A 23,158-nucleotide genomic window follows, 5' to 3' on the forward strand; every position below is an offset into this window, starting at 1 on the left:
TGTCCCAATTTCTCTCTTCTTCTTTTTTTGTTTGTTATTATGCTCCAATTACTTTTTATTTAGAAACTGAGTAAATCATGTATAAGAGAGAGAAAAATTTCCTAAACTCGATGGAATAAATTATTGTATTGTACTATAACATGATCATGTGTATAACTAGAACTCAATCAACTAGGACATACATACATGCGATCACCATTGGAAGGTCTTTGAAATCTATTTTGCTTAGTTATTGAAGTAGCAATATTTGACATATATAATAGAGATGTTTTTCCAAAAGGCTCGAGAAGATTCTTAACCCTGGTGAGTTTTAGCATTCGTTGTCTTGCCATTGTATTAGCTTTGGTTGATCCAGATTGACCTTTTGAAAAGTTATTTCTTTTGGTCATCTTCCAAAAACAACCATGGCCCTACCTCCACCTTCAACAGTCCAAAACCTCTCTCCTCTCTCACTCTCTATCATCCGTTCCCTGATTTTTAACATAAAGAAAGGAAAAAAAAAATAAATGCTCTGGAGCTTTTCAAGCCCATTTTATTCTTTAGAAAACATGGATCTTAAAGTTTAGGAGTAAAAGCAGCTTTTCTTGACAGTAGATAGGAAAATTATACCCTAATCTGAACACAAGCACTAGACTTTTCAACCTTGGATTAATTTATATGATACGGATCACCTACTCTTTTGTTATTGGTTAATTTTTTCTATAAAGAGCCAAAGTGGTCAGTAAATGAAGCTGTCCTCGCATAATTAAAGAAAGTTAGAAAGGAGAAAAAGATTAGATGGCGATGGATGATCATGAGATAAAGCATGCATCCCCATGGTCTTAAAGCTTTTAGCTTTTAGATCAATTCTTGACTCAAGGAGCTGCATGCACTGGTGCAGTGGAGGACCAAAACCAGAGAGCTAAGCAAGACTTGGTGACAATAGAAATTTAATATAAAATGTGCATCTTGCTTTGGCATTTCTTAAAAGTTCCAAAAAAGAGATATGGTGGTCCGGCTAGAGAGCCTGTCCGCCATAAAAATTTGGACAAAGGGGAGCTACCAGAAATGATAGCAGATTGATCTTTTCCACTGTGATCAATTGCTGATTTCAAAGCTTTGGTCCCCAAACGCCTTGATGGGTATTTTGCTTTGATCAATAATATCACTTGACAACCTAAAAATTAATTGTAGCTTGGGAATAAATGTGGGTCGTTTGATTTATTATTACCTTTGATAATGTTCTTCTTGCATCTTGATAGTCGGTACCTGCATCCAAAATTGAACAGTAGGCATCTTAGATGAAACCAAAAACTGGACACAGAGGATCCTGCCATTCAAAGTTGAACAGTAGGGCACTAGAGATGACACCAAAACTTCTCAAATCCAATAATGATATTCTGGACTTGTGATGGGATGACATTATTATCACTACACTGAATATTGAAAAAATTATTGATCAGTACGAGCCAACGTAACATGCCGACGAATTTTCATAGAGAACAATTGTCTATGGTGAATCTCGTACGTACGTTATATTTTAGAGTCCGGCTCAATGTATCGGGCTAACACAAGAATCTCTACGTTAAAGATAGAAATGGGATTGAGATGTTACACATTTTCCATCTGGCTTTGCAGGAGATTTAGGCCATTAGCCTCTTTTACTTGAGCGTTAAACTGGTAGTGGCAGTAATATAATAATGGGAAACTCAGATTAAAATCAAATAAAGCAGATGGTTTTTGTAAAGTCAATCTAAATAATCAGAAAGAGTTTCTGAAACTCCCTAACCCCACCTACATGTCATGTAGCAAAGATGCTATTCGCGTCCTACTTTTTTTTCCTTTTCTTATTTCTTAAATGTGAGCAAAGGCAGAGAGAGAGAGAGAGAGAGAAGCGAACGACGGTGAGTGCATTTAATCATTTCAGAAAGCCTTAATTTTTATATCTGCTGCTGCTGCAGATCAGCTGTGTGAGCATATTGGTGCCAAGGTTTGGTCCTGTGAGCTGTTTATCCCAACACAACTTTTCCCATCATATTTTCCTTTTAACAAATCCCACATCACATGGCCTCAGTTTTTTCTCCCAAACCATCATAATCATAAATCTCACTTGTCTCTCTCTCTCTACCTGTTTGTTTTTTTCATTATAGAGAGAAGGAGAGAGAGAAACAGAGATGTGGGATCACTGTGCAGAAAAATTATGAGCACCCAAAGATACTGCGCCACTCTCCATTTGTGGACATGTCTTCTTCTTCTTCTTCTTTCAGTGCAATCTTTTGGGCTTGACACAGATGGCCTTCTTCTACTTTCCTTCAAATTCTCCATTCTTCAAGACCCTCAACGTGTTCTTGAGACCTGGAATTCGCACGACGACACGCCATGTTCATGGAGAGGTGTCGTTTGCAGAGGCGTGTCGTCTGATACGTACCAAAGAGTCATAGGCTTGGCTCTGCCCAACTCTCAGCTTCTGGGTTCAATCCCATCCAATCTTGGCATGATCCAGCACCTTCAAAGTCTCAATCTTTCCAACAATTCTCTCAATGGGTCTCTGCCAATCTCCATATTCAACGCCACGGAGCTTCGAGTTCTTGATTTGTCGTACAATCTCATCTCCGGTGAGCTGCCAGACACCATATCACAGCTCACCAACCTCCAGCTCCTCAACCTCTCCGACAATGCCTTGGCGGGAAACTTACCCACCAATCTCACTTCTCTCCGCAGCCTAACGATCGTTTCTTTGAAGAACAATTACTTCTCTGGTGGTCTTCCAAGCGGGTTCCAGTCCGTACAGGTTTTAGATCTGTCTTCCAATCTGATCAACGGCTCTCTGCCTTCTGATTTCGGCGGCAACAGTCTGAGTTACTTTAACGTCTCCCACAACGGACTTTCCGGGAAAATCCCACCGCTGTTTTCCGAGATAATTCCAGGTAATGCCAAAACCGACCTCTCATTCAACAATCTCAGTGGCGAAGTTCCGGAATCTCAGGTTTTCTTGAACCAAGAAACAGAGTCTTTTCTTGGAAACCCTGATCTGTGTGGCCAGCCAACCAAGAACCCATGTCCTATTCCATCTTCACCCTCTTCTTCACCCAATGTTTCTTCACCAAATTCTCCTCCAGCATTTGCTGCAATTCCCAGGACTTTGAATTCATCGAACCCAGAAGCCATTTCACCAAGATCAGAGAAGGGGCGTTCACGTGAGAGCCAAAGCGGGCTTAGACCAGCAGCCATTGTTGGGATCATAGCTGGTGATATAGCAGGGATTGCACTTCTTGCTTTGATTTTCTTGTACATATACAGATTGAAGAAAAAGAAGAAGAGCAACAAGGCTGAGATCACCACAACGCTCAAGAAAGAAGCTAATTCCAATTCTACACCACCAGTCAATGATTGGTCTTCTTCCTCATCAGAATCAAAAGGGTTCACAAGATGGTCTTGCTTGAGAAAGAGGACCGAAGAAGAAGAGAGCTCCGATACCACCGCCTCCGACACTGAAGATCATCAAACGGACCAAAATGCTCAAAAGGGTCAAGAAATCAAACGCCAACAAGAGCAGGAACAGAGCAAAGGCGGGACCTTGGTGACTGTTGACGGTGAAAAGGCGCTTGAGCTCGAGACACTACTCAAAGCTTCAGCTTACATCCTTGGAGCCACTGGTTCAAGCATAATGTACAAGGCGGTTCTTGAAGATGGCAGTTCCCTAGCGGTTCGCAGAATCGGCGAGCACAGTGTGGACCGGTTCAAGGATTTTGAGAACCAAGTGAAGCTGGTGGCCAAGTTAGTCCACCCAAATCTGGTTCGAATTCGTGGGTTCTATTGGGGGGTGGAAGAGAAGCTCATCATCTATGACTTCGTCCCAAATGGCAGCCTCGCAAACGCCCGTTACAGTGAGTTCTCTGTCTCTGTCTCTGTCTCTTGTCTCTGTCTATGTTGCTCTGTGTGTGTGTGTGTGAAAATGCGCATGTTAGTGGAACAGTATTGGTCTTTACTAAAGTGCGCCAGGGAGACCATGACGGTGGAGTGGGTGCACCTATAGCTTTGTTTTTTAATGCAAGAGAAGTCAACCATCAGCGGTGGAGTTTTGCCATTTCTTACCCCATAGGTCTTCTGATAGCGATGACCAAATCAATAATTTAGAACTCATAATGTGCCAAATGTTTTTGTGCTTGGGTCGCTTTCTGTAGGTTTGTCTCTGTTTTTGCTTTGTCCACTATGTGACAGTGAGTGAGTGAGTGTGTGTGACTGAGATTTTCAACTTGCGCCATGATTGAAAAGTCTGATGCTCATTACTTACCAGAATTAGAATTTTGAGACTCATTTTAGGATGTGAAATTTTCAGGGAAAGTGGGCTCCTCGCCTTGTCATCTACCATGGGAAGCTAGGCTCAGGATAGCGAAAGGCGTAGCCCGTGGGCTTGCGTACCTCCACGAGAAGAAGCACGTCCACGGAAACCTCAAGCCCACCAACATTCTCTTGGACAATGACATGGAGCCCAAAATTGGCGATTTTGGACTCGAGAGACTTTTGTCGGGCGACACTAGCTACAAAATTGGAAGCTCAATCCGAAATTTCGGAAGCAAGAGATCGACCACCTCGCGCGATAGCTTTCAAGAATTTGGGCTTGGGCCTAGTCCGGGCCCAAGTCCGAGCCCAAGTTCCATGGGCGCATCTCCTTACCATGCACCTGAGTCGCTTCGGAGCCTAAAGCCCAACCCAAAGTGGGATGCGTACTCATTTGGGGTGATATTGCTTGAGCTACTAACAGGGAAAGTTGTGATTGTGGATGAGACAGGGCAGGGCCTTGGGCTTGCAGTTGATGACACAAGCAGGGCTTTCAGGATGGCAGATATGGCAATTAGGGCTGAGTTGGAGGGCAAAGAGGAGGCCTTGTTGGCCTGCTTCAAGTTAGGGCATAATTGTGCCTCACCTGTCCCACAAAAGAGACCAGCAATGAAAGAAGCCCTGCAAGTCCTTGAGAAATTCCCATCTTCATCATCATCATCATATTATTATGGCCACTAATGACATGTTTTTTGCCCTTTTAATTTGTAGAGAGAGATGTATCTATGTATGATTGACTGATAGTCTTTGTAGTTGGTTCATCCTTCCCAATTTTTTTTTTTTCTTTTTTCAGCATGAATCCATCTGTTTTTTTTTTTCTTTGGAGATTGGTCCTTGTAGCTGGTTCAGATGTTGATTGGCTAATAATAATGTTCCATAGTCAACAGAGACTGCACGTTAAGTTTGTTGGGTCAATTGATTAGGTATGTTGATGTTGATGAAATACTTCCTTAATTGATGGTGGCTTGCGTATGAGCTATCAACAACAACCACATTACACATATCTATGTCTTCGTGCTTCATTTTCATTGATGCTTGATTTTATCTCATAACAACGAAGAATGATTAGGACTCGTGTGATTAAAGATTTAGGACCTGTTTGGTATTCAACTTGAATTCAACTTTTTAAACTCAAAAATAAAATTTGAGTTCAAAACAAAGAAAATATCTTTGATAGCCCTATTTTTAAACACTCAAACTCAAGAACAACTAAAAAACACCCTAGTTATTAAAAACAAAAAATATATGTTTTTTCAATTTTTTTTCTTACAACCCACAAATTCTCAAATGTTTAAGATTTGAAAACAGTTTTCAAGTTACGTACCAAACAAGTTTTTGAATCTTAAAAATAGATTTAAGAACTCCTTGTTTTAAAGAAAAATCAAAGTTTTTGAGTTCCCTATTTAAATAGAATACCAAACGCAATGGGTATAAAATTACATTCTCATGTTTGGTAAGCATGAGGGAATTTCAGTGCACTTTTTTGGTACCCATGTTCTAAATTTTAAATACCATTCTAATATTAATAATTTGAAGAAAAAAAAAAGTAACGGTATTGTAAAAAAAAATATATATATATATATATATATATGAATGGGAAAAAATGGTATCTCATTATGCATTTTTCCCAACGTTCCCAAAAAAGGGAATTAAAATATTTCATTCGTATTTTGTAAGACTAAACATGGGAATTTCATTTCGCGAATCAAACAAGCCTCAAGTGGTAGGATATCCGGAATATTGGGCTCAACACAGTTATGGACTTCCCTTGTAGAAAAGCCCAAATATCCAGTCTCCGGAAAAAGCGGTTTGGTCCGACAACACCTTTTGAATTTAAAAATATCCCGCTCCCCTTAAAATCCCTCCCATTTTTAAATTCCACCCTCACTCACTCTCTCTCTGCGCCACACATTCAGACATTAGAGTCTTCATCTCTTCCTCTTCAGAGACGCAGAGGGCTTAAGACAGAGAAATCGCCGAAATCTCAGACGCACATAGATACTCCGAAAATGGCGACGAATATCGGAATGATGGATGGGGCTTACTTCGTAGGCAGATCTGAGATCTTGGCCTGGATCAACTCCACTCTGCATCTCAATCTCAACAAAGTCGAAGAGGTTTTTTCCTCCGAACCCTAACCTTTTAACCTTTATTTTTCGAATTACTGTTTTCTTATTCGATTTTTTCCGATCTGTGCTTCTCAGGCGTGTTCCGGTGCTGTTCAATGCCAGCTCATGGATGCGGTTCATAACGGTATGGTGCCGATGCACAAGGTGAACTTTGATGCCAAGAGCGAGTATGAGATGATTCAGAACTACAAGGTCCTTCAGGACGTCTTTAACAAACTCAAAATCACCAAGGTCTATCTCTAACTGTGATTAATTGCTTTTCCTTTTTAAATTTAATCGGATGTTATGTGGATCTGCAAGTTTTCTTTAACTTCTGTTATAAAATTTAATTAAATAATTTCTGTCTCTTTACCTCTTTTTTTTGTCTTGCTCTGTGTGTTTGTGTTTGGGGTTTTTAGCACATTGAGGTGAGCAAGCTTGTGAAAGGAAGGCCGCTGGATAATTTGGAGTTCATGCAATGGATGAAGCGATACTGTGATTCCGTCAATGGAGGCAGCATGAACACGTAAGTTCTACCCCTAATTCTGTTTTTGTTGATCCTTCATTTACTAACTGAATTTTTCATGTTGTCCTTTTCCTATTATATGTGGACTTAAAATGACATTTTGGTGTGATTTGAATTACCAACTCTTTGTAGTTATCTTTAGGCTTGCTGAATAATTTTTAAATCGATTTGGGTTCTTCCATGCTGAGATGCACAATGCAAATTCTTGTCGAACTTCCCTTTTGATCCAATTTGCTGCCTCTGTTAGAATCAAAATTCACAAGTCTTTTATAGTTATGCTCACTCGTTTGACTTGTGTTTGCAAGCACGTTGCTGTTGTTTGGTAGTGCCACGGAGTTTTATTTACTCCGTTGTGCACAACATGATGTTGTCCGGTCACCATTGATGGGTTAAAGTCGGATCTTTTTGTAATAAATCTTATGAGTTTTGTGCAATATGAGCTTCTATGTAGATGATGTTCAAAATAGAATGGGTGAAATAATTAGGCTCAAGTGTGCACTTGTCAATTATAAGCAGTGTTCCTTTTTTGCTGCCTACTTTAGCAAAAAACTATTCATTCTTTGGATAGGTTGAATGGCCTTTCGGCTGAAAAATAAATGTTAATTTGTATTCTCTGATATATATACTTATTATCATTGTCAGTTACAATGCTCTAGAAAGGAGAGATGCTTGCAAAGGTGGGAAAGAAGCACACAAAAGAGGTGCCCACTCACAAACATCAGCCAAGGGTGCAGCAGCTTCCCAAAGATCTCACTCCTCCCACACTGCTCGAAGAAATGATGTACCACCTTCTGTGAACTCTACAAGTCAATCCGGGAAGATCTCAAGACCTGCTTCTAGTGGAGGCCCTGCTCCCCCTGTATATGACGAACAGGTACTTTTAGTCACTGGTGCAGGAGTGAGAATTCTGTTAATGAATTTAGAGTAGTCTAATACTTGTTTCAATGCAGATCACGGAGTTGAAACTTTCAGTGGATAGCCTTGAAAAGGAGAGGGATTTCTACTTTGCAAAGCTCCGGGATATTGAGATACTTTGCCAGAATCCTGAGATTGAGCACTTAAATGTACTGTATTTTCACTCTTTGTTTTCAAAATGACGACTACAAAAAGAACAAATGGCAATTTACCGTTTCAATTCTTTATGCAGGTTGTTGCTGCTATACAGAAGATTCTTTATGCTACCGAAGATGATGCATCGGTGGTAGCAGATGCTCAAGCCATGTTATCTCGCCCCTCAAAGGAAGCAGACCTGTTGAGTCCGATTGCAGAGGTTTCCGAGGAGAAGGTTAGCTCAGAGACTCAAAAGAGGAAAACTTATCTCAATCTTGATGTTGATGCTGCTGCCATCACAACATTATCTCCCAAGCAAAGGATTTCTGATGCTTCTGATGTCCATTGTAGTGGGTCACCCCTTATGACTTACTGATGCATTCTCTCAGTTCCGTCTTTCTGAAAACAGTCTTCCATTGAACTTCTTACCGATATATTTCTTATCCTATTTTTTTTTTTATATATATGTCAAAATGTAGTTCAACAAGTAATGGTAGGGACATGGGATATTATTCATGCCTTGTTCGATTGAGAGAAGTCTCGTGCTTTTTGTGTTGTAAGCTAGAAGGTATATGAATGAAATATTTTCATTTCAGCTGCGGGGATTTTGTGCTAGTTGTTTTAGCCGCGTTCTAATACAATGTTTACCCGTTGTTTATTTTTATTTTTTGGTGCTGAAAGAAAAACATTTTTTTTGGGTACATAAGAGCATCCACAATGATGCTCTTTATTTCTGAGCTAAAATTTAGCTAAAAATATAAGAAAGTTATTTTATGAGCTCTCTAAAAAATTTCAACTCCAACCATACTCCTTAATTTGGAGAGTCATAAATGCTATAACTCTTTTTTGATTGATCCATCTTTATTAAAAAATAAAATAAAAAATAGTTAGCATTAAATAAAGATTTGAAATACTTATTAAATAAAGCAGCATTAAATTATAGGGAGCCACTAGGAGTTTTTTTTCTCTCCTCAGATTTAGGAGCTCCTAGAGGACTCCCTATTTTAGGATGTGAATAAAGAGCATGGTTGGAGTTGCATTTTTATAATTCCTCCCTAAAATTTGTCTAAAGAGGTGGATTAGGGAGCCCATTGTGGATGCTCCGTTCGATTTATCTAATAAAAGAAGGAACAAAATGGTTCTAAGATCTAAAAATGGTTAACTTGTGGATGCCAAGGGTCGTGCTCCTTCGGCTAAATAATCTCCTTTGAAAGACCATGTAAAACAACACCAAAAACTATGAGAGATAAATTTTAAATAATTCATCTCCCCGAAAGAAGTTTTTTGAATTATTTGATGACCTCCAAAATGAATGCACAAGCCATCAAGGTATCTTCCCCAATCTCTATCTCTAGTTTCACGTTTTTTTTCTTCTTCATCATATTCCTTCGTTTTGTATATCAATCTCTGTGAAATTCATACAGGAAGTGAAGGACAAAAATGCACAAAGTCCCAAAGAGACAAAGGTGAACACAGTAGACGTCCGGTCATCGGCGGGGCAGCAAGGCCATGAACACAGTAATGTGCAGGTGGTTCACCAGCCACATCCCTCTGCGAAAACAAATACCAGCGGCGGTGTCTTGACCGGTGCTGCAGCTGCCGTGGCAACTACCCTTCAGTCCGCCAAGGATGCTATCTCCAAACACGAATAGCAACATTACAATACGGACCTTGTCATCAGCATTGCCTACGAGCATTTATTGAAAAAAAAGAAAGTAAAAGTAGTTTGTTTTGTTAAGTTTTTATTTGCCATTTGCAGAAAGAAATGCAAATATTATGATATACATTATGCATGTATGATGTTCTTGTTTGGATAGGCTTTTTCTGTGGCTGGATTATATGCTTTTCAGTTTTAGGCTGGTAGAAAATTGCTACTCTGCTTGGAAGCTTATGCATTGCATAGAAACACGTATTAATACTTTTATGTTATAAAGTTTGGATCAAATACAATCTTCCAATAACTGTTATGTAATTGTTCAATATTGATGCATTAGCGTTTATGGTAATTATTTAAAACATGAAAATGCGTTGAGATTTGTGGAGTACATGAACTCTAGCACACCATCCGAATACCCCATTACCTATTCACCACACTTGTCACGTAACAGGTTGAGTGACATGTATTATCCAATTAAAATATGTCGTGTTATCTACTTAAGTTTGTCTTCCACGACAAATAAGTCAAACGACGTGCCAGGTTGAGTGACATATACCGTCCAATTAAAACCTTGAACCTATCAAGTCTTCTCTAGTTTTTCTCCCCCAATACACAGGTCAAGTTAGTGATAGGTTGAATGACAAGCATCCTCCAGTTAAAACATGCCATGTGTTCCCCACGTAAGTTCTTCTTTCTTGTTCACCTCTATATAATTACTCTTGTTGCAGCAAAATATATATATATATATATATAATTTTACTCCTATATAAGGAGGCAAAGCAATCTTCCATCCTCAGATTATTCCGCTAGGTATAATCCTAAACGGTGGATATTTGATGAGCAGGTTCTATCCTATCCACATTCTTTTTTTCCCGCCAACTTGCAACCTGTAGATGTCACAGCCATTCCCATCCCAACACAGCTGTGGGCTGTGGCATGAAATTCTTGTCAAACAAGTTAAAGCAATTGTTCTTTATTCTTCTCTAATCTTCATCAGAATCCAATTCTCTTGCCCCTTTCTTTCCTTTTCTGCCACTTGCCATACATACATTTCATTATTTGTTATATAACACAAGCAAAATATATTTCCTTTTGCCTCCCTCTGCTTGAATCACCACACCTTTTCTTTCTCCTCTGATTTTCTGCTCTGGTAATTCAACCCTCCAATTTCTTCCTCGTGTATTGATTAAAGGGTTTTTCTTTTTTCTTTTATTGATCCTCTATTGTTCAACTGCCCTTTTGATTGAACCAGTTAGCAGCAATGGGTATGGCAATATCTAGGATGGTGAAGATGCTCTTTGCAAGGAAAGAAATGAGAATACTAATGGTGGGTCTTGATGCTGCTGGAAAAACCACCATCCTCTACAAGCTCAAACTTGGAGAGGTTGTCACAACCATTCCCACAATTGGTATCCACTTCGAATCGATTACCCCGAATTTTTGCTTCATGTTTTTTCTTGAACTTGATATGTACCTATTCAAATTGGAATTAAGCAATTCTGCTTTGAACTTTTGATTGATTTTTCTTCTGTGACCAGGGTTTAATGTGGAAACAGTTGAATACAAAAATGTAAGCTTCACTGTCTGGGATGTAGGAGGACAAGACAAGGTACTAGCTTTGATTCTCTAAACTAGTTCTATCTTAATTTCTTTTTAATTAAACACTGAAAACTTAACAAAGTTCGTGGGGGGTACTTAAGCTTAATGGGAACTTGATCTTGATTATCATGTGCTATGTGTAGATTCGGCCACTATGGAGACACTATTTTCAGAACACTCAGGGTCTTATCTTTGTAGTGGATAGCAATGATAGAGACAGGGTTTCAGAAGCCAGAGATGAGCTCCACCGAATGCTTAGTGAGGTCAGTTCTTACAGTTTCTTCTACAAATTATCATCAGAACAATTTTGCAGAATACAAATGTTCTTCTTTGCTGCTGCAGGATGAACTCCGTGAAGCGACACTGCTTGTGTTTGCCAACAAGCAAGATCTTCCAAATGCCATGAGTGTTTCTGAGATCACTGATAAGCTTGGCCTGCATTCACTCCGCCAACGCCGCTGGTAAAAACCAAACCATGCCACATACATACTATTCTAATAATCCTCAACCAATTGTTTATGAGAACTACATGATCAGGAATGTTGTCTTGTTAGATAGTGGGACATGTTATGTGGTTAGACTTAAAACAAGATTGAGGATTGAACGTTCAAATGTGATCCACCTAATCAACGGTCTTGATTTACAGTCTGAAAAAGAACAAATTACTCTTAAACGGTTCTCATTTCTGCTGGGTTAAAATATTGTTCTTATGGCTTCTGGATTTTAATATGTGCAGGTACATTCAGGCTGCTTGTGCCACCTCTGGCCAAGGACTTTATGAGGGGCTTGATTGGCTATCCAGCAACATCTCAAGCAAGGCACGATAAGCCAGGCTCCTTCAGCCTCCTATTTCTTATTTTAGCAAATGTTTGATTGTATATCTAGTACTGGAAAGTACTTATATGGATATTGTCTGTCTTTCTATGCAGACATAATCTAGTCAGGCTGCCAAGAAGACTTTCTAGTCCTCCTAAAGGACAAACCTTGTAACTAAGATTAATTTACTTTGCGATTTTTGGTTACTGTTGTAATAAAATTTCTAAGATGCAATTGTGCTACCTGATATATTGGTTTGTGTATAATATTTGGCCATCAGAAAGCATTGCCAGTTTATAATATTGGTTTGTTTCTGGACTTTTGGTATGTCAGATGCACTTAACCAGGCCTAGAAGGACTTTCAAAGAAGTATCAGACAAATAGTTCTAACAAAGACCTGCAAATTTAACCCCAACAAAACAAACCCATCACTACCACAAACAACACCCCAATAATCAGCATCTGAACATGTGAACTTTCAGTGAAATGTCGTTTTTGTCGACAAGCTCAAAGATGCAAACATCTCCTGCTCTCAAACAATTTTCCCTTGCAAAAGCGGCCCAGCCAACAGAAAATGGAAATGTGTTAACAGAATGTGCAATCAAACTCACACAACACGATTTCTTTCTGACCAGAAGTTTGGCGGTTTGTTTCTCCAATTTACTGAAATGCTTGGAGAAACTAACTGGTACATGCTGCATAAAATACATGTGTAGCAATATTAGTCACTTTAAAATATATATGGATGAATAATATAACGGAGATGATTTAGAACAAGATATTGAAAGAATTGTTCATAAATTTACCATTTGAACAAAATGTAGTTGTGTAAATGTTGTCGATGAGCCTTACCGGCATAAGGGGATGAGCCCACAGTGACTCTAAAGGAATGGTTTGAGATGAACTTGTTGGCAGCTTCAACAACCCTCTTAGAGATGATGATATTTCAGGTGAAGAATGAGTACTTAATCTGGTTTTCTTGCGAGGCAGAGGACATGACAATGGACCAGACTTCTGCCTTGTTTTTGGGCAGGGTTGATAATCCCCAAAAATTTCAGCAGAATTATCATTTCATCATCATAATCCTCCAAGATTTCAACAGAGTTATTTTCATCATCCTCATTGGTTTCTTCCATCACGGGCAATGCTAGGGGATAGTCGATCTCTGTGCCACTTGCATCCAATATGCAAACTTGGAATTTTGAGTTCCCATCATATTTGAAAACTAGGGAGCCACCCTGCTCTAGAGAGTAAAACTTGGAGAACTCTGGCCAACCCTTGTCAAGCCAAACCTCACCATCACATGTTGTCACTTCTACTTCCCATTCTGAACCACTTGGAAGCTTCAAATGTACTGGATTTGATAGATGTTTTTCGTACTTCTTCACGAAACTCTTCGGTATTCTCTTCGCAAGTGAAAAAAAACAAAAAAAACTGTCAAGTAGGTAGTTCCATAAAGCAATCTAGGTTTTTCATTATGCAGAAAACAGTTATATACTTAAAAAGAAAGAGGTGGACTTACAAGTTTTGTGTCTCTAGAAGTGTCGTCTAGGATCATCTTGAGAAACAGTGGAGTGGTAGCAGAAAATGCTGGCCATTCATGATCAATTTTCTGGCGAAGAGAAGCAGAAATTGTAGGTAGTATGTACTTCAAGTTAAAGCTTTAGATGTATTTCAAACTTTTGAAAGTTGGCAGCTCATGTGCCATGGAACCCTGGCTTCATTTTTATAGGGTTTTGTTGTGTCATCAGCAAATTAAAGTGACTGGAGCATGCAGAGATGTCAAGCATTTAACGTTAAAGAGGAAAAGCTTGTAGGTTTGTAGAAAACTGGGATTGATTCTAGTAGGTGGTAGAAATGAAAAGAGAAAAGCTTTATCAAGTGACTTGATAAGTATGGTACTATTGATTGAACTTTGACCACAGGAAATGGATTTCCAGATTGCAATTTGACCACATCAATGCATAGATCATGGCCAAAATAATGCACAAACTTATCAGAAAAGCAGAGGCATAATGCATGGAAGCACCACCCCATCCACTCAGCTCTTTGGGAAAGACAAACTCAAAATACAGCTGCAGTTTTGGTAGTTGTTGTAAAACACAATGGTGTAAAATCTCCAATTATGCAGTTTTTTTTCTACCTGCTATATATTGTTTGTTTATCATTTTTGGCTAGCAGTGAGCATTGCCAAATGGATGAAAGTAAAATGCTGGCATCTTCAACTTTGTGTGTGTATTTTATGCATAAGGCATTGGAGTTCACTATGCTACCTGGTTGCATGTAATGTCATTTCATTTCTTATGCTGGACTTTTTGGTAGGATGTGGACAAGTTCAAGGCCCTGTAGTTCAGATGTACTAACCTTCTCTTTATTATTATTATTTTTTTTTTGGATGGATCAAGAATATATAAACGAAAAAAGAGACCAAGGGTATGTAAGCTTCTTTTCAACATCATGCAAAGATACACACAACTCTACCTTCATTTTTTTTTTCCGAACCAATCATATAATGTCATGTGTTTTAATGTTTTTAATATAGCAATATGCAGTTGACTTGAGATACCGCTACAGTAACATTCTTGTTGCATAGAAGCTCTTCTCGACGGACATGATACTAGATTTCATTAACTTTGGGAAGTTTAATGTCTTTGATCTTTGTAGGAGATAATTTGACCAGTCTTTCAAAACAGAAAGGAATAAGGTAAAGAAAGAACAAAACAAGGGCCTTTAGAGCACTAACCAACATGCACTCCAACTGTGTCTTGGACATACCGAAAAGAAAAGAAAAGAACAGGTTAACAGATTATAGTTAATAAAAAAATAACAAAAGGAATAGGAAGAAGAAAGGTTCTCTGAAATTTCCTACTGATTTAACTTTCTTGGTCTGATGGCCAAATACTGATTTAAACTCACAGGGCTTTTCCCATTTCAGGTTCAGCACCTTGAAACAAACAAGAGAGTACTAGGCTTTTGACAATTTCTCCAAAAAGCTATAGAAACAAGCTTTCTAGCTGTTCTCAACTCAACAACTCTTCACTTCTGTTCTCTCACGTGCGTTGTTCTACTATTTGCTCTCTACATCATCACCTCAACCTCAACCTCACCTATATTCTGTTTTACAGTTACCATTTCCTAATTAATTACCATGCCTGAATTTGAATTTTACCTTTTGATTTACCCTTTTGCTTGTATCATTTGGCTAATCAACTGATGCAAACAATGAGTCTCTCTAGCCCATTAGAGGAGAAAAACTTGATTGCAACGGGATAACATTAGGGGAGAAAAATTTAGTTGCTATTTCCGGCCGATATCATGTGGAAATGTTATCAGGCGTGTCATAGCTTTATTGGCCGGAGATAACAAAACAACATTATCCCCGTTTCATGCAAGTGGATGCTTACTTCTTCCAAGGTGTCTATCCAAACACAATGAATATGTGGAGGTGAGCTGCAACAAATGGAGCTAGTCTATAATTTATTTTGATCAGAAGCTCATCAATGGAAATAACCAAATAGCCAACCTCATCCAATTTGTGAATTAATTTTAGTGAATACACAAACATTTATGTATGATAATTGCAAACATGTGAAGCCACTTTTTTTGCTCAATTGGAGAGGACCCTACTCTCCCTGTTCCTGTTCCTGTTCCTAGTCCTAGTGAGGCATTTAGATGTTGAAAATTTCATGGCTCTGGCTCTGGCTTTGCTGTGCCAATTACTCAAATTTTCACAATACATTCTTTTCATGCATTAAAACTACAACCATGCATTGTTAACATTGATTTTGGCATTTAAAACCCACATCAATTACAACCAACAAGATTCTGTACCTGGCTATGAGCTTTGGACTGGTCTGCGCTCTTTGGCATCAAAGACATCATAATGTTTGGTGAGATAGATGGATCATACATGGAGTTGTCATTTTGACAATGCGGTGATTGCCATGTGGCTTGAGAAACAAACATAAGTAGTTCTTTGTCATATGATTTGAAGTTAAAATTTTTGACCTTGACTCTTCCAAGTTTCTCACTTCTCTCTCAGTATGAATTGGCACGCGTAAATGTTAAAAGACAAAAGGCAAAAAGGGGTTGAAGAAAATATGCAAACAGGCTCTGATTCGTTGGCTCAAAACTTTTGAAGAATCTTTATTTTTCATGATCTCTTTGCATGCGACTTATGATAAGAAAGAGATGTAGCCAAACTTTTAACCAACTTAAAGACAAAAGGCAGGGCAGGACCACCGACAACAAGAACAAAGATATCCACACAAATTCCCATATCTGCAAACCTAATTTCAAAGCTACATGTCTTCTCCATCCTGCTTCTCTTTTACTTATTTCAGACTGGTTTCTAAATGCATCAATGACCTATTATCCTCCTCCGTTTAAATTCGATGCAAAGCTATTTTACAGAATCTAGAAATTTCCTAATCTTCTACAAGGGCATCCCCAACCACAATTCATCTAATGCATTTACTGGGATTTTCATTCGATCACATGAACAAGTTGCTGGAAGAAACTGTCAGCTATTAAGTCCTTAGTGGAAGTTCCAATGAATTCAGACAACTTTCACATAGTATTATGAGGTATATTCATTTCAAACGATACGGGATTTGATAGTGTCTGAGTTCCCTTGGACATGAGAAACAGTTGACAGGAAATGGCATATCATACTGGGAAGGAAACTGCATTTAGTACAACATACAGGCACACAACTGCAAAAATGTTCAAAATCAGGTGCTTAATAACTTGCAGACTCAACTATAAGACGGCATTACGAATCAACATTTTTCATTTGGATAATTGCTTCTTTCTTTTTCTTTTTCTTTTTTTGGTTTGCAATGACAAAATCTAACTTCTGAATGCAACCACACACAAATGTAAAAAATACAAACGAGATTTTTTAACTCGTAGACTGTTGCACGAACATACGAAGACGATAACATTAATAAAAACATTGACATATTTTAATTGCTAATTGCCTTCTTGCAATTGACTGACAGAATCTGACTTGTAAATGCAACAGAGTCACATTGCTCATTCTCTAAACAACTGGTTATTTGCAAATATAGGATTTTATACTACACACAAGGCATATTTAAAATTAGGTGTTGGATCAAAAGAAGAAAACGAAGAAGAGAGTGAGGTGTTGATAGGGCACTTCAGAGAGACCCAAAGAGTAAGAAGTCAATGTGACTAAATAAGGTCACAATAAACTATTTAGACCGTAGAGTTTAGAGTCCAATTGATTAGAAAAGAACTGTTCACACACTAGAAGCTTATTTAGGACTATGCATAGTTTATATGTACTACGATCAAGCTTCATCATTGAGTCTAGTTACTCAGTGTGAAGCAGAGTAGACAAACGCATTACTGCAAGTATTCTCCATTTAAGATAATGTATATCACTTCATTTAACATGATAGAAATGTGAGAATACTTCATGAATACTGGTTTTATGCATATAGCACAAACACAAAATGCAAAAGCCTCTAAAGCAGGAAAAAATTGTTGGCAAGAAAATATTGGTTGTGTACAAGGGAGTCTAATGGTGTGTTTGGTCTGTTGGTAAGAGCACCCCACCCAAATTACCTAATCTTATAGCTTTAGATATTTTGAACTTCAGCTATTTGACATTCCAATCTCTCTCTCTCTCTCTCTAATCTAGTTTAATAAACCTGCTAACAAACACACTGCTCATTATTCACCTAAACCCTAAACTCCAAAGTCATTGGTTTGTTCAATCAGACAGAGGAACCAAAGACTTTTGCTGTCCATCATTTACCCCTTTATTGTTTGGTACAAAAAATTACTAGCGTCACCCATCTCCACCTCTGGCTTTAACATTCTTCCATTCCTCTTTTTACTTACAAAATAAATTGAACCTGGACTTCTACAATCTACCCTTCACCCCACCCCCATACCACTTGACCTAACATAAGATTAATAGGTTGCTAAAACAACATTAAGCTGAGATCAAGAGGATGTCTTGCAGTTATTTTTCTAGATAAAAAGAGGTATATCAACACCCTAATATGGCAGATCAGACACGATTTCTTCCATTCATCCTTAAACACACACACACACCTCCCCCTCCTGTCCTGTCCTGCCCCGTCCAAACTATCTCTTCATCGAGAGAGAGAGAGAGAGAGAGAGAGAGAGAGAGAGAGAGAGAGAGAGAGAGAGAGAGAGAGAGATATATATATATATACCGATTCATTTTCACAGTTTGGCCACAAAAGGAATCATATAGCATAGAACATACTAATTGCACCTTAAGATAGATAACGCCAATAATATAATATGCAAAAGAGGGATTGTATATTCTACCATGTTTAATAGTAGACAATAGACAAGAAGAGATTAATGAGGACTGCTAAGCACATCCACAGACACACGATTTAGAGAAGGCAACCGCATCTGCTGGTCCTGCAGTTTGCTCCTTTTAAATCGAGGATCTGGTGAGGATGAGACCGGTGATGCTGCAGCCCACGAATCGTTTGATGTATCACAGCTGAAAGATGCATCAATAACTCCATTAGGGCTGCCGGGTACTGATAAATGCTTTCGTTTGTGGCTCTGGTTGTGGATGTTGCCATAGCTGCCTGATAGTTCCAGGATGAGCTTGTAGCACTCATTGACTCTGTCCTGTAAAAAAACATCATAATACTCAACTATTTAGGACATCAAGTTTAGATTACATTATATTTTCTGAAGCAGGAGAGAATAAATTACATAACTGAGAAATCCATGTCTTTAAGTACAAACCTTACTGACTTTAAGTACATTCATAAGCTGACTCTGGTATTCCACAGGATTAAATGCCTCAATCTCATCAATAACATGAAGCATTGTTGCAGTAGCTAATATGGAAGGCATGAAGCACATAAATCTGGAATCTGCGATTAAAATTCGATATGGAAGATGAGATTTAGTGCCAACTGGTGTCATTGTGCATACATTTTGGTCAATTTTATATAAGTTTGATGCTAATAAACCCATTGAGTATAAATGAAATAGAGAGCCCTGTTGTTTGCTCACCAGCAATGACAGATAGAAGGAGGCGCTCACATCTCCACAGAAACTCCCAATGTAAGTGGATCTTCAAACCAAACCTCCTGATAATATGATCAAAGAATGAATTTGGAGTTACCGGATTCATCCTCCACCCAAGAGTTGATAGCACCAAAAGCTCCATTCTTTGAATGGTCTTTGCTTCAAATACATACTTTGACGACTCCACCTAAACACAATAGGAAGAAGAAAAAAAAACCACATTGATTGATTACAGAAGAACTGGACCAAGAAACACAATAGTCTAGCAATTTAACAAACACCAAAACTGAATATGGGCATTACACATACTTGCAAATCTAAGAGAAGGGGCACATGGATCTCTTCCACTTTGGCAGCCAAAGACACACAAGCGACGGCAGCGAGCTGACTCATCCAAGGCTTGTCCCTCTGAAACCGTAGGCTGGCAATGAACCTATCAAAGTAGTTCACAGCTAAAACAGTAGTCAAAGAAGAGAACCCATAGTGTGCCTTAACACTCAAAATCCACTCCACTGCCTCTTTCCTAGCCGCCATTAAAGGCTCATCTGAGATTGAACCACTGAAACACACATGGGTCTGTTCCTCTTTGGAGATTAGAGAGGCAAGTTCATCATCTTCCCAAAAAAAGTCATTTTCTAGCAAAACCAGAGGGAAAGTTGACTGCTTTTCCATATTCCCAACACAACCCTCACTCTCTTCCTCAATACCATTGTCTCCCAAATCTTCCTCAAGACCTTCTTCACAAAACAAAGCGTCAAAAGCCATTGGAGGGTTCTGTAGCTCTTGGGGTTCTTCTTGCAGAGCCATCTTCTTCTGAGAAGAAGAAAATAAAAGCTTTGCTCATTATACAATAAGCACAAGGAAAAGAGAAAAACTTAAGCTCATGCCCATATCCATCTCTGAATGTGTTTCTCTCTCTGGACTTATAAGAGAGAGAGCGCCAATTGCAGCAAGCAGACGAAGGGTTTTATCTGAGAAGCCTTCACGCCTGTCCTATATTTTTCCTTTTTCTTTTTGCCCCGTATTTTTATATATTAGATGGAATCAGAACAATTTAAATACAAAAGAAAATTGACTAAAACATTAATGATCCAAAAACCAAAAAAAATGACTAAAATATTAAATGAACTAAACTCTCAACTAATTTATTTGAGAGAATGATTTTCATAGAGGAGACTTGAACTTTTACTCTCAAATTTGGAAATCTCAACCACAAATCACTACAATAAGGAATGATTTTCATAGAAATATACCAATATGTATTCAGCCCTAAAAAATCTCTAAGATTTTGCACTCTCGACTCACAATTCATATAAAAATAAATTTCAAGCAAGACATAGAGAGATAAAAATTTAATGTGTAACAATTGATAGCGTAGTCATCTCACCTTCCTTTTAAGTTGGTTTTGCAAGGTGAAGTTTTATCAATTAGTACCTTTAGACTATACAAGTCCACAAATACTTTTTTTTTTTGTAAGATAAATTCTAGGGTTTTTCAAAAGTTTAGGGGGAGAGCTTTTATTCAAGGACTTAAAGATGGGTCTCAGTTCTTTTTTTGGTTTTTATATATTATTCACCAAGAGGGATTGTCTGTAGCGAGACTCAAACTTAAATCTTGATAGCGAAGATGACGATCCTTACCAACTCAACTAACTCTCATTGGTGTGTAAGATAAACTCTAAGTGTGAGTTTAAAAATAATAACACTAATTCCTTAATCTTAAAATACTAATTAATGTATGTGTTAGTGGATGATGTTCGACTATTAAGACAATTCAACATGTTACACTATTAAGTTGTAGTTTGGAATTATACTCAAAATAAATTATTATTTCTTATCCCCCAAAAAAATATTATTATTTAGAGATTTTTGAGTAAATAATTTTAGTTTTTTTTTTTTTTAGGGGGCCTAATAATTTCAGTTTAGTGTTTATAAGAAAGCGACTGGTTTTCCTTATGAGGGCGTGAAACACAGTCTCTACGTTGGGGATTTGGGAGACTTCGATGATTGAGATGGAAACGTGACTATCACGCGGGAACAATACTCAATAGTGAAGATAAAGCGTTGACCACGGAGAACATGATCGTGGTTGATAAAGTTACCCCGGCTGTGATTGTTGTGTTTTCTAACGGAGTGACACGTGTACCAATACAAAGGCATAGTTAGTCAACCCGATGACACAAACAGTGGGGCTTGTTGGAATTACCGACAGTCGGTTTTTGGATTCACAGAGATGCTCAACCTGGTTTTTTGCTCTGGTCGTTTGGTTTATTTCTTCTACTCTCCCAAAATTCAAACAGAGGAATGTTATTATTTACCTTTTCGCAGCGCCCTTTACTTTTCTACCGAGTTAAGCAGCTTTTTGGGTTATTTACGCTTTCCAAGAGAAGTCACTATTCTAATTAAAATATTAAAAACTTAAAACAGTTAATATAAAAATCCAATTTAACAAATAGTCATTTCACGAATATTTTTTTAATGGATGTTGCTATTTGTATTATATTTATTGATTATATTGTCGATTAGCGGGTTCATCGATATTAGAAAGATAGTCAATAATGTTATAAATAAATGTAATACAAATAACATTAATTTTTTTAATAAGCAAAGTTAAAAATAATTAGATAAAATATTATTTTTGAATTAAAGCAATTAATAAGTCCTGGTATGGAACTTGCAATTGAAAAGAAAGGAGAAATTTCCTAGTGCATGGAAAGTGAAATTTGTTTGTGTTAGCGATGTATCATGTAGCGTTGGTAGATAGGGATTAAAGTAAGAATTTAAGAAGATCCTGTGCCTGTGCATCCGAAGAGAAATTTCCTGGTTCCTATCCTCCTACAAAAAAAGATTGGTGGGTGAGGCCCAACAACACTTTTGGTCCTTTTGGAAGGAGCGCGCAGAGTTGTTGGCCTTCATTAAGAATTTGATAATCTATCAAATAAAAGAAGGCTCCACTCCCAAGAAGGAAATCAAAAATTGGACAAACAAAACATTACATTAGGTACAAAATGGAACCCACACAAATTTCAATTATTCCAGGCTTTTTTTTGGGCTGTCCTACATGAGATATAAACTGTCCTTTTTTCCTCTTCTTTTCTTTTGGGTACGAGACCAAGTGGAGATTGAATGTTACCATACTAAATGTTCATTCACCATCTATTTTTGGTTGAATTGAATAACTTAATTTTTGTTATTATGAGGGTTGGGAGGAAAGAGCAATACTGCTCCGACCATATTAACCGACAGTTTGACTCTTTCTCTTGGAAGTTGTCATTTTTACTTACTTACTCTATATTTACAGTTTGACGCGCATGTGCATACATTAAGTTGTTCTTCACATAAAGTACGAAGAAAAATGAGCCGAGTAGAGTGGAGTAGAGTTGTTAACCACGTGATATAGGTAGTTGACATATGAATTTAATGATTAACCCTAACATTTAATGCAACAAGTACTTTTTAAAATGGCCACCTCCTAATTTGGTAGAGAAAATAGGATTGTTTTAATTAAGGATAATGTTTAGCTTACCGCATTTATATATTACCTTTCTAATAGAGGTGGAGCCCACCTTTATTAGCGAGGTAGTACATAATGTGGTATATATGCATAGCAGTGACGGACCTATTACAGATTACCTTATTTCCATTTTAAGCATTTACTTTAATTTATTTTTATATTAGTCAATTTACTTAAGTTTACAATGTAAATAAGGTACACTAACTTTAATAGAGCGGTTTAGTTGTATTTGAACTCCTAATTGATATCAAGTCTTAGAATCCTTTGATGATTATAAGACCACACTTTAATGAGATAGACATCTATATGTCTAACAGTCTCCCACTTGGTCTAATAATCATCAAGAACTCAATATCAATTACTGTACGGCCTATAGAATTCAACTCAATTATAATTCCTAATCAAGTCACCGTCAAGACTAGAACGCAAAATGATCATGACCAAACTTAATTTGTGTTTACAAAGGTCACTTTCGTTCATACGCCCTCTCTTAAGAGATTACCAACATCTCTC

General features: G+C 37.8%; 6 protein-coding genes across 7 annotated transcripts; 4 read left to right on the forward strand and 2 right to left on the reverse strand.

Annotated features, from left to right (window-relative positions):
- The first annotated feature begins 1,869 nt into the window (after window positions 1-1,869).
- On the forward strand, window positions 1,870-5,221 carry LOC117632571 (probable LRR receptor-like serine/threonine-protein kinase At4g37250). The gene is made up of 2 exons (XM_034366098.1): window positions 1,870-3,866; window positions 4,319-5,221. The coding sequence occupies exons 1-2, from the start codon at window positions 2,180-2,182 to the stop codon at window positions 4,999-5,001; spliced, it is 2,370 nt and encodes a 789-aa protein (XP_034221989.1). The 5' UTR covers window positions 1,870-2,179; the 3' UTR covers window positions 5,002-5,221.
- A 981-nt stretch (window positions 5,222-6,202) lies between these two features.
- Window positions 6,203-8,604, forward strand: LOC117631305 (microtubule-associated protein RP/EB family member 1C). The gene is made up of 6 exons (XM_034364383.1): window positions 6,203-6,437; window positions 6,525-6,680; window positions 6,848-6,954; window positions 7,597-7,828; window positions 7,905-8,018; window positions 8,102-8,604. The coding sequence occupies exons 1-6, from the start codon at window positions 6,330-6,332 to the stop codon at window positions 8,378-8,380; spliced, it is 996 nt and encodes a 331-aa protein (XP_034220274.1). The 5' UTR covers window positions 6,203-6,329; the 3' UTR covers window positions 8,381-8,604.
- Window positions 8,605-9,172: 568 nt separating this feature from the next.
- LOC117632153 lies at window positions 9,173-9,984 on the forward strand. Its single transcript, XM_034365571.1, has 2 exons — window positions 9,173-9,333; window positions 9,429-9,984. The coding sequence occupies exons 1-2, from the start codon at window positions 9,301-9,303 to the stop codon at window positions 9,654-9,656; spliced, it is 261 nt and encodes an 86-aa protein (XP_034221462.1). The 5' UTR covers window positions 9,173-9,300; the 3' UTR covers window positions 9,657-9,984.
- Window positions 9,985-10,435: 451 nt separating this feature from the next.
- On the forward strand, window positions 10,436-12,325 carry LOC117631149 (ADP-ribosylation factor 1-like). Of its 2 annotated transcripts, XM_034364132.1 has the most exons (7): window positions 10,436-10,811; window positions 10,914-11,070; window positions 11,200-11,270; window positions 11,404-11,523; window positions 11,603-11,721; window positions 11,997-12,078; window positions 12,190-12,325. In XM_034364132.1, the coding sequence occupies exons 2-7, from the start codon at window positions 10,923-10,925 to the stop codon at window positions 12,193-12,195; spliced, it is 546 nt and encodes a 181-aa protein (XP_034220023.1). In that variant the 5' UTR covers window positions 10,436-10,811; window positions 10,914-10,922; the 3' UTR covers window positions 12,196-12,325. The 2 variants fall into 2 exon arrangements, with proteins under 2 accessions (XP_034220023.1, XP_034220022.1); XM_034364131.1 differs by having other exon boundaries at window positions 11,997-12,325.
- A 135-nt stretch (window positions 12,326-12,460) lies between these two features.
- Window positions 12,461-15,006, reverse strand: LOC117630469 (B3 domain-containing protein At4g01580-like). The gene is made up of 4 exons (XM_034363181.1): window positions 14,993-15,006; window positions 13,599-13,737; window positions 12,929-13,482; window positions 12,461-12,771 (listed from the first exon to the last, which is right to left on the reverse strand). Exons 1-3 carry the CDS (start codon window positions 15,004-15,006, stop codon window positions 13,042-13,044), a joined length of 594 nt encoding a protein of 197 aa, XP_034219072.1. The 3' UTR covers window positions 12,461-12,771; window positions 12,929-13,041.
- A 3,327-nt stretch (window positions 15,007-18,333) lies between these two features.
- LOC117631212 (cyclin-D3-2) lies at window positions 18,334-20,128 on the reverse strand. Its single transcript, XM_034364240.1, has 4 exons — window positions 19,442-20,128; window positions 19,118-19,319; window positions 18,845-18,975; window positions 18,334-18,724 (listed from the first exon to the last, which is right to left on the reverse strand). The coding sequence occupies exons 1-4, from the start codon at window positions 19,937-19,939 to the stop codon at window positions 18,440-18,442; spliced, it is 1,116 nt and encodes a 371-aa protein (XP_034220131.1). The 5' UTR covers window positions 19,940-20,128; the 3' UTR covers window positions 18,334-18,439.
- Between the last annotated feature and the right edge of the window lie 3,030 nt (window positions 20,129-23,158).

The sequence above is a fragment of the Prunus dulcis genome, chromosome 6, assembly GCF_902201215.1.
Source record: "Prunus dulcis chromosome 6, ALMONDv2, whole genome shotgun sequence".
NCBI lineage: Eukaryota > Viridiplantae > Streptophyta > Magnoliopsida > Rosales > Rosaceae > Prunus > Prunus dulcis.